An 11,616-nucleotide genomic window follows, 5' to 3' on the forward strand; every position below is an offset into this window, starting at 1 on the left:
TGATGCTTTGATGTGATAAAGCTGTACTTTTATTATTTTAAGTAATACTGGACATTTAACTTGCTGTTGTAGCCCCAGTCAGTCAGTTTTTAAAGGCTTCTCTTACAGTTTGCGATTAAACCAAGATTTAATAGATTTTTAGCTCCAAGTTTTTCTCCAGCAAAATCAGTTTAAAGCACTGAGATAGTTCTTCAATAAATCAAAACACATATCGAGACTGTAAAATTTCTCTATATTAGGTAAATGGCAATGAAGATAAATGATTGGAAATAGTGGAGATTAGTACTGATAGGATCATCATGTCATTACTGGAATTCAGTTTCTTCTTGTCTTGACAATCATCTTAACTCTGCACTTCCTAGACCGATGAATTTGCCAAGTCATTCTGTCATTCTCTGTTTCCTGAAGCAGCTTTGTTACAATACAGTTGTGACGTGGAGGATGTTATGTTATAGCATTGTTGATCATTTTGAATAAGAGATTGTGGGGAAAAAAAGGTGTTGTAATGTGACGCTATGTGTCGATACATTTAGGAAGGAACGTCTTTTTCTGATAGGACAATGAGAACTTACAAGCCTGTGGCAGGAAGTAACACATTTGACAGCTGTCCAAAGAGGTCAGATTGTCCCAAGGTTTGTACCACTGGTTCTTCACTTGTTGACATCTCGATCTGCTGATGTTTTCCACTGTGTACAGACTATGTTTGCACACTGTGGTATGTGTTGTGTTGTAGTTTTCCACTAAGCCTGACCGATCCCTTTGTCCCTGGCAGATATAATCTTATGATCACTTGTGAGGCTGGACAAGTAGGTTAGCACGAGATCACACTTCCTTGATTAAGCTGAAAGGGATATAAGATTACTTTCACAGTCTGACGGACATCGGATGTCCACGAATAACAAAATCATTGCATTTGATTATATTTCTTTGTTCAGACAAAATGAACATTTTAATTAAATATTTTACCATTTTTTTTAAAAAGTTCATGCATTTTTCAAGAAGCATACATTTTAAAGATGTCATTTTTGCAAAAGAATGCATCTAAGCAGTTCATACTTTCTGGTTAAAGGCATACATTTAGAAATATCACAAGTTAACAATTATGTGAACAACATAATGGAATGGAAGAGGACAAGAAAAGAGGAAAAAAAAAAAAGTGAAATCTGCAGAAAAGTCAACATAAGGCCTCAGATGGCCCTTTGCCTCGTCACTTCAAAATCCTTAAATCAACTTTGTTTACTAAGCCCTGCTCCTCCCCTATATTTACAACTACTTAAGGAACCTTGGACAGACAGCAATGAGATTAAATTGATAAAGTCCCTGCTACTTGTCCTTGATCTGCTGCTCAGATGAACCAAATGTGTTGTCTCTGCAGTAACAGTCAGACAGGGGAATCTCTTCCTCTGCCCCTGGCTTCCTGGACGACACTCTCATCCACAACTGAGCCACCAAAACAGGAAGCGCTGCTGTTCACTGGGATATCAGTTCCTGCAGGACCAGATGCAGTCTTTCTGATGATTCAGCGATATACCATGTGTTGCTAGAATCATTTACCCAGGAGTATTTCCTTTGATGTTTTTTCCCTTTTTGCGCCATTGCATTGACTTCCTGCCTTGAACCACTGTTGCTATGGCTTATTCAGAGAAAGCTCAGTGGCAGAAATGTTTGCAAACCCGCCGCTCCACTATCAACTGTCTCTCAAAGGGTGCAGAGGACAACAAAACATTCCCATTTTCTCAGGAGAAAGCAGTCAAAGCATGGAGCTCTCTGGAGAATTTGGACAGTCCTGGCGTCAAAGTTGACTGTCCCAAGGCTGAGGAGAGACCCAAACAGGATCAGGACATCAACCTAAATGTTGGAGGGAAAGTGTTTCATATTCCAAAACAGAGTGCCATTAAATACCCTGACACACGGATAGGTTCCATAGCTCTCTGCAGGGACCGAGCAAAGCTCCTCACACTGTGTGATGACTACTCTGTACGCAAGAATGAGTTCTTCTTTGATCGTGATCCTGCCTACTTCCACCATGTCTGCCATTTCTATGCAAGCGGAGTGCTGTGGATCATACGGGAAATATGCCCCATCCAATTTGAGGAGGAAATCGAATATTGGGGCCTGAGCCTGAGGGACACCCAGCTCTGCTGCTGGATGGTGTTCGAGGAGAAGGCAGACGAGGTGAAAGACAACCTAAAGGTGGACAAGGAGCTGATGGCTGAGATCGAGGTGAAGTACAATGACGAGTTCTTCAAAGACATGGTGTTTGGGAATGTGCGGAAGACTCTGTGGGACATTGTGGAGAATCCATACTCTTCATCTCTGGCAAAGATTTTCACTTTGATCTCGAACCTTTTTGTGCTCTTCTCCATTGTCGCGATGAGTCTCAACACCGTGAAAGAACTTGAGATTTATAAAATCAACAACAAAACACACATGGAGTGGGTGGAGATTATCACCATTGTGTTCTTCACCTTTGAGTATTTAATTCGCCTTATCACCACTCCGAACATCAGGGTGTTTTTGAAGAGTGGACTGAACTTTGTGGACATGTTGTCAGTCATGCCTTATTTTGTCCAGATCATGTTTGAAGCCATGAGTGACGCAGAAGATTTAAACGCACAGGAAGACCTGAAGGCCATGGCTCGGTTCAGCAAGGTCAGCCACGTCCTCAAAGTGGTCAAGTTGCTGCGGATCTTTCGGATTTTGAAGTTAGCTCGCCACTCAACCGGCATGAGGGCTTTTGGGTTTACGCTGCGGCAGTGTTACCAGCAGGCCTCTTGCATTTTGCTCTTTATTGCCATGGGAATCTTCACTTTCTCTGCTCTTTTGCATTCAGCTGAGAGGGAAACTGAGGAATCTCCTATCAGCAGTATCCCATATGCGTGGTGGTGGGCTGCAGTAAGTATCAGTAGCAGTATAACTAGGTATCATGCTCCACAAACATCTACCCAGTATGTCTTCTTTCTGTGTATAAACCTGCCTATTGTGTTGTGTAATCAACAATATTGCCTCTGGGAAGGAAAACTTGAAAAGAAATGTTTTTTTTTCTTCCAGTCTGACACCAAAGCAGCTTATTTGTTCATTAATCTCTTCTCTGATTGCAGACCTGCAGACTTCCACAGAAAATGTATGCTTTATCTTAATGAATATTGAATCCACCATTATAAATTGTTACACACAAACCCATTAAACACCGTATTGCATATTTGGGTGAATTACAGTAAAAAATGCTTATTTTTCAAGCCTTCTTAAGTAAGATCTTAAGAAAGCTTCCTTAAGCTTTCTTAAGGTCACTCCAAGATCAATCCTAGATTCAATATATACAGTTTGTTGCTATTTTTGCTAGAGCGGCATTTGTTTAATTATTTTTGCTTAATAAAAATATAACGTTCATTTCAAAAACAAGCTAGTGCTTGTACCAAACATGATTTAACTTCACAAAAATGTGTGTTTCTTAACATAATGCTGAGTAAAATATCAATATGGTTACTTGGTCCTGCAAATACAGTTGACAGTGTTTATGAGTGAGGGATCTGGAACCCTTTTAAAAAAAACAAAAAACAGCACAATATACCAACCTGAGAGTCTTGATTTGAAACATCTTTTTTAGCACAGCAGGATTTGATAATTAACTTGCTATTTGCAGGACACAGTCATTTATGATATGTGCAGCTGCCACCCTTTATACTCTGTGTGTAAGCAGCTTTTTCTAATTCATTTGTAAAACAGGCCCCAGAGCCTTGTCAATGCACTGGTGATTCTGATTGTCTTGGAATATCCCATCTTTTATAACCTCTGAAGTTCATTGTCCAGCACATTTGCAATGTACGGGGCAAAAAAGATGTTTCAGAAAGGGTTTTTTCAATAAATATTAGGCGTGTTTATTGTCTTTCTTGGTTCTAGGTAGTCATGTTCTCTCGTACAAAATTAAGACTACAGCAGCTTTCGTCCTCATCTCAGTAACTACTTTCTTGTTTTTGCTCTATAATGGGGACAGAACATGTATATTAACACAAAAATTGGTGCTTCAGATGACAGAGAGAGGACTGGCGCTGATGTTCAACCTGAGAACAGTTGGATCGCTGTTGCTTTCTCAGAGCTCTGTGGATTTGGTTAGTAGAGGCAGCCTGGTCGTACAGAATCGAAGTCTTAAAATTCTCAAGATGTTTTTGAAGATACACATGAACACCTGTTGTACACTAGAAAACAAAAGTCTTCTTTCATCAGAAAATAGTTGATAACAATCCTTCCAGTTACACCAATTAAGCAGCATTAGCAACTGTCCAAAGTGTCAGAAGATATCACGTTTCCTTGGCTAACTGGCCCCTTAGTTAGCTTTTAGCTCATCCTTCTAATCATCATGAAGCACCATACGGTGAAGTCAGCGTTCCTGAAAACTGATTATAGGACTGTTGACTTCTTTCTTTTAGGTCAGCATCTCCACTGTGGGCTACGGGGATGTGGTTCCTGTAACTATCCTTGGCCGATTCGTGGCTTTTGGTTGCATCTCATTTGGTATCATCCTGAACGGCATGCCGATCTCTTTCCTCTTCAACAAGTTTTCTGATTACTACAGCAAGCTAAAGGCCCAGGAGTACAACTCTGCTGCAGTCCAGCGTCGCCTTCAGCTAAGGAAGAGACTCAGACGCAGAATGCGCATGTGTTTCCATCGCCCTGAAGACGACAGCAGCGCAGACGGTCACTGTGAGGTCCCAGACTGAGGGTATCTCACAATGAAAGCCTGACAAACTTGAAACTAGGTCTTTGTACATGGCAGTGTATTTAGTGCAAATAAAGAAATCTGACATATAAGAACATGAGCGTGATACTGAGGGGAGGAAACGGAGGTGGAGTCTGGCTTTGCACAGATGCAGTAGCTGGTCTGCTGAATGACCCACTTTAACTTTCTCACTGAACAGACATTGGAGAACCACAGACGAAAAGCTTAGAGACACCAACGATCAAGCTGAGCAGTTTTCCTCTGAATGTTTGAATAACTACTTTTTGCACTGTAAAAAAACTGAAAGAAAACCGGCCCCAAGTTTGCAACTTCAACTGTAGCCACCACGAATCTTAACTCAAATGTAAAGCTTGTGGATTGTGCCTAAATTAACAGACTATGGTTTTCAGTTTGAGTCACATGTGACTGTCATTCTTGAAAGGAAGTTCAGATAAACACAAGGACACGTGCAGTTTAAGGCATTAAACTTCATGGATGAACATACAGTTGTGTTTTCTCTTATTACATGCCCGCTTTCTGTCATATGAACAGTTAAAGCAGACTGGTGACTTGTGGGCATCTCTACCTGTAAATGTATGAAGACCCTTTCTATTACACTGCAACATTTGAGATCAGATTGAAACATTTTTCATTACAAGAACAAAAACTGATTTAGCTTTTTAAATGGTGGAAAACAGTAATTCTTGATTGTTAATCACAAAGCAAGTTATTGTCATTTTCCTTTTGTGTAATTTTTTTTTATAATTCATTTTTGGTTAAATATTTTTGTCATGTTTCTACATTAAGATGAATAAAATTTGAATACTAGACATCATGCACTGACATCTGACTGTTTTATCATAATATGGTAGGAAGCGATCTGCTTCCTCTTAAAAGTTGCAAAAAATCTAACTGTCATTTCCTGTTATGTGGAAATATGACACAGACTGTCTTTAGAGTGCCTCAACTCAGGACTGTTTTTTTTTTTTTTTTTTGGAGCTATGATGTTACAGTGTGCCATTTCTACATATACAGTGGTGGAAAAAGTTTTCAAACACCCTCAAAGTTTTACACAATCTCAAATATTATCACAAAATATTTGTGGAATAATGTGAAAATAATGAAAGAATGGGTTCAAAACTGAACAAAAAAGAAATAAACCATCACATCATCAAATTAATATTTAGTAGTCCTGCCATTAGCACTCAGTAGAGCTCTTATCCTGGCTGGCATGTTCCCCATGAGCCTTTACCACTGTTGAGGAGTAATCTTGTCCCATTCTTCTTGAATTACTGCTTGTAATTCTTCTAAATTCTTTGGTTAATGCTTTGAAATAGACATTTTGATAATCTACCACAGATTTTCAATGGGGCTCATGTCCGGGGATTGAGCTGGCCACTCTAAGACCTGGATACTGAGCTCCTGCAGCCAAGTTCTGCTGGCCCTGGATGTGTTCAAGGGGCATTATCTTGTTGAAACATTCAGTTTTTACCTTGATGGAACAGTGCACGTGCAGAAGGGAACATGCGGGTTTGGAGAGTTCAATGTGATGACCAACACCAGCAGCACTCATGCATCCCCAAACCATGATACCGCCTCCACCATGTAGACACACATGTCACTGTATCCATACTGCATGTGATCAAATATTAGATACAAATTTTGCATTTGTGATACCAATTAGCCAGGACCTCCACTGTACAATGAACAATGTGGTGCATGAATGTCGTGGTGACATTTTATCTCCGGCATCTCCTGCCAGCGTTTAGCAACCTTCAAGTGCACCCAAGTTTAAATCTTGAAGTTTATTAATCAATGTTTGTAAAACAAATTTTGTAGCGATATGTCTACAGTGCAAAAATAGAATAGCATTTCACTTTGACATGAGGCTAAAAAACAGTGAAGATAAGGTCCAGAGAAAGTGTGGGGCCCTTGTTTTGTTCTTTGTTTATCTGTATGAGCAGAGTATCATTATGGTTATCATCTGAGGAACACTTTACAGAGGAGAGAGAAGACACAAATCATTCTCCAAAACACAAGTGAGCATTACATTAACCACCTGAGCCCTGTACGGCCAAAATGATCAATCTCAGGTAGCATGGATGAGAATCAAATGGGAGAATTTTGACAGACAATAAGTGTCCACATCACCAAACCTGAGTGAGAACTTGACCTCTACCTGGTCAAACCTGCACTTAAAGAGTAAATTACAGCCTAATAACAATGAGTCACTAAAAGGTTGAACCCTGTTCTAAAAACTGTCAAATGCAGCAGGACCGAATGATGGAACAGAAACAAAACACAACAAATGCTGCATCCATATTACTCAAAGTAGACGGTGTCTGTTTTGAATGTGCAATGGAGGAAAAATGGCAGCAGACTGCATTTTAATACCAGCTACAGTCTGGTGCCAGTGCAGGAACTCCAGGGTAGAGAGAGTTAATCTGTTCACCATATTTTAAAGACTTGTAGTTTCTAAAAGAAAAAACCCTGCTTAGGTATTTACAGAGGAAAAAAATATCACAAGTTTTGGAGGTTCATTCTGGACCCTGAAACCAGTAACTGATTAAGCAATCTTGTTACTAATTAAAAAATGAACCTCCATTTTCACTTTTTTTTTTCCAACATGGATTAATAGTCCTCAAAAGAATACTCCTGTGACATAGCATTGTCCCTATAATACTGCTGAATTTACCATAGACAGTTTATCTTTGTCATCCCACACATTCTTCCTCCCAGTCTTGTATTTTAATTACTAACAGTGTAGTGGGCTGGATGCTAGTAGTGGTTGATGTAGCCTGGAATCTTCAGATTCTCTCTTCTTTGTAACTCAGATTTTCATTTTCATTTTTTTTTTAAAGATTTGTAGTGTCCAGACCAACTATCAGCAGTTTATCAGACTTTGCACGGCTCCCTGTGCTTCATCTTAGGCAACAGTAGTGGAAGCAGACAAGCTGCTCTGTTGCTGAATTCCAGACTACATCTTCAATGTTTAAAATGGGTCAGATTCAGTATTTGTACAAAGTGACTCATGTGATCGGGCCATGACAGTGGTTTTTGATTTTCTCCAGAATACTTGGTGGTGCGATGTCTTGGCAGAAGAAGTGACTTGAGTCTGTGGTCAATCTGAAGTGTGAAGGATTATAACTCTTCTCTGCAGTTTCTTTCATATTTTGATGGGTATGTTTACTTGCAGATTAAGGATCATTATTGTTGTTAAACAGGAAATTAGCACAGAATGTAAGTACTCTACTCAAGCTTTTCATTTCTACTTCACATGTGGGTAAGGGAGTGAGGAACTCTGAGGAAGTTTGAGGTAGATATTTCATCTGACTTTTGCTGTATGAAGAGCTCTAATGATAAAAAAACAGCGACAATGGTAGCTGATGCTTACATTCACAGCCATTTGGTTTTTGGAGGCCAAACTATTTTAAAATTCAGAAAACTGTCATTCTAGGTCCTGTCCCTGCTATTCCCTTCTGAAAGCTCCAGAGCTACATTATGTCTTTTATTTAGTGCTCTGTCAATGTCAAATGCAAACGATGCAGCACATTTACATATACATTTTATATATGTACTTACATGTGTCTGCCAGCATCTACTTACTCACAAAAATAACTGGTAGCTGGAAAGTTGAAAGCTATGCATATGTAGAGGGTTTACATGCAACAGGCCCATTTTAATAACACATGCATTAGTGTGCATCCTGCAACTGTATGACACTAGCTTAGTTGTGTTCTATGTGAAGTAGTGGAAGAAGGAGAGGTTCAAAAACTATATGGGTGGGATCATTTAGTAAAAACTCACTTCACAGAGAAGCTCCAAACGTTGTTGCTTAATGGATGCCACTCTTCTGCTTTTTACAAGAGACAGAGCAAAGCAATGTTTTAAGATAAATTGAGAAACTTTTGTAAAGCGACTACATCTGTGCTCATAAGTTTACTTACCCTGGCAGAATTTGTAAAATATGTACCATTCTTTAACCCTTTGATGTGCAGTGTGGGTCAAGAGATACCCATTTTCCATTGGATTTGGGTCACTTCTGACCCATGCTGCACTTCAGAGGGTTAATGAAAGCATGAAGGCTCAGAGCAAATACAATTGCGTGACAATAAATGACTTTGTCTGACCACTAACCCTAAATGAAAGAAATGTTTTTCCATGATCACACAGATTTTCGAAAAAGAAATTGGACAATATCTCACAATTTTGCCAGGGTATGTAAACTTGTGAGCACAACTGTATATACATTATCAGTTAAAAGTTTGGACACACCTTCTCATTTAACGTTTTTTTATTTTCATGACTATTTATGTTGTAGATTCTCACTGAAGGCACCAAAATTATGAATGAACACATGGAATTACATAGTAAACAAAAAAGTGTAAAATAAGTGAAAACATGTTTTATATTTTAGATTCTTCAAAATAGCCACCCTTTGCTTTGATTACTGCTTTGCACACTCTTAGCATTCTCTCCATGAGCTTCATGAGGTAGTCACCTTAAATGGTTTTTCAACAGTCTTGAAGGAGTTTCCAGAGATGCTGAGCACTTGTTGGCCCTTTAGCTTTCACTCTGTGGTCCGTCTCATCCCAAACCATCTGGATTGGGTTTAGGTCAGGTGACTGTAGAGGTCAGGTCATCTGACCTAAGCAGCACTCCATCACTCTCCTTCTTGGTCAAATAGCCCTTACACAGCCTGGAGGTGTTTGGAGTTGTTGTCCTGTTTAAAAATAAATGATGGTCCAACTAAACGCAAACCGGATGGGATGGCATGTCACTGCAGGATGTTGTGGTAGCCATGCTGGTTCAGTGGGCCTTCAATTTTGAATAAATCCCCAACATGTGACTAAATTAATCTCCTCATCTGGCACCTTTTCAGGATACAAAATAAACCTAGAAAATCTGAGGCTATGCCACTAGGATCGTTGATGTAAGTTCCGATCATGACAGAGCCCTTTGCTTTTCACTGGTCCCCCTTCGGTTTCACCTACCTGGGAGTGTATAGTATAGCTACATATGAGCAGATGTATAAATCTAACTTTCCTCCACTTCTAGACACCTTAGAGGTTGATTTGGATTGCTAGGCTCCTTTACCCCTCTCCTGGCTGGACAGAACTGCTCTTGTTAAAATGAGCATTCTGCCCAGATTGCTATATCCACTACAAATTATCCCTTTTTTTTTTTTTTTTTTTTTAATCAAACAGGGTTATTAAGGTGCTGGAAGGCTGGTTAAGTGCTTTTATCTGAAGCAAAAGAAAACCCACACTCAAGATGACAAAAGTTCAAATGGCTGGTTCTGATGGTGGTTTCCATGTTCCCAATGTGAGACTATATCAGCTTGCAGCTCACCTATGGGTGATAGCTGACTGGCTTAAACAAGATCCAGCCTCCACTTGGCTTGATGTAGAATCCTCTCAGTCCAAATGTCCCGTTTAAACTACTGTTTGTGAATAACGATGTGAATACGATGATGTGATGAAGAAACTCTGTACTAATCCCATTACTTTGAGCACAGTTAAAGCTTGGAGATCCATTCGCATCACATCGAGGGTCATGTCCACCTAACATCTCCTCTTACTCCTATCTTAGGCGGCCCGGACTTCTTGCCAGGCTGCCTAGACCGAGGATTCAGAACTTGGTATACCTGTGGGCTGGCAAAACTGAAAGACTTGCTTGCTGGCCAAACTTTGCTCTCCTCTCAGCAGTTACAGCAGCAATATGACCTACACAAAACTGAGTTATAAAGGCACAGCTCTGACAACTAATAGTGCAGCCTCATCTGTCTTCTCAGATATCTGGGAAACATATTTTTATTTTTTATAAAGAACTTACTTGAAACTTGGGAGAGAGACCTGGGCATCTCTATAGATGACTCAGCCTGGAGGGAAGTGTGGGCACATGCTATAGATATATATGTTTGTAACCAAGCCAAATCTATTCGGTTTAGGGTTGTGCATCACATGCATATTACACCTGCTCTCAAAAACAAACTGGATTCTAACTCCTCTCAATTCTGCTGGGAATGCAACACTGAGACTGGTGGTTATGTACACTGTTTCTGCCCATGTGCTAAACTACAGTGGTATTGGCTTGATATTATAAATGAGCTACCAATTATTTTTGGTAAATCAATACTGCTGGATCCTATGCGCCTAATACTTGGTCTCCCTGATGTTCATATTATTCATAGCAAGCATAAAAGATGAAGAACATTCTGCTCTTTCAGAGACACCCCAACAAAGAAACTGTGGCACAATCTCATAATGGACTGTATCCACAATGAATATATTAAATGTTTGCTTTACTCAACAGTGGACACTTTCCTTAAAGTCTGGGAATAGCACTTAAAATATATTGAACCTACATTGTCTTCTCCCATGTTACTAGGATTTCCTAAACTGGCCTAGCCTGCCTATGTAAACTCCAGTCTAATGTAGAATTTGTTGTTGTCTTGTTGTTATGTTTGTGTTTGTTTACTATTATACTATTAAAGAGAAGAAAACAAGTAACTAGACTGGCTGGAAAACGATACTGACTGAGGTATCGTTACTATCAGGCGACGAGTAGTGGCAGCATCTGGCTCTTTATGGGAGATGAGGACAATGTGGTGATCAGTCCCACCTGCTCACCCTCAGCTCCTCTGATTGCAACTGGCAACACCTGCCCTCAAATCATATGCCACATGCACACCCACTTAGCAGAGAGGGAGGGAGAGGAGGGAGAGGAGGGAGAGGAGAGAGGGAGGGAGAGGAGGGAGAGGAGGGAGAGGAGGGAGAGGAGGGAGAGGAGGGAGGGAGAGGAGGGAGAGGAGGGAGGGAGAGGAGGGAGAGGAGGGAGGGAGAGGAGGGAGAGGAGGGAGAGGAGGGAGGGAGAGGAGGGAGAGGAGGGGAATCTGC

General features: G+C 40.3%; 1 protein-coding gene across 1 annotated transcript; it reads left to right on the top strand.

The window, feature by feature from the left end:
• The first annotated feature begins 1,291 nt into the window (after positions 1-1,291).
• LOC111576545 (potassium voltage-gated channel subfamily V member 2-like) lies at positions 1,292-5,552 on the top strand. Its single transcript, XM_023282275.3, has 2 exons — positions 1,292-2,895; positions 4,428-5,552. The coding sequence occupies exons 1-2, from the start codon at positions 1,630-1,632 to the stop codon at positions 4,716-4,718; spliced, it is 1,557 nt and encodes a 518-aa protein (XP_023138043.1). The 5' UTR covers positions 1,292-1,629; the 3' UTR covers positions 4,719-5,552.
• Positions 5,553-11,616: the final 6,064 nt, after the last annotated feature.

The sequence above is a fragment of the Amphiprion ocellaris genome, chromosome 2 (assembly GCF_022539595.1).
Source record: "Amphiprion ocellaris isolate individual 3 ecotype Okinawa chromosome 2, ASM2253959v1, whole genome shotgun sequence".
NCBI classification, from domain to species: domain Eukaryota; kingdom Metazoa; phylum Chordata; class Actinopteri; family Pomacentridae; genus Amphiprion; species Amphiprion ocellaris.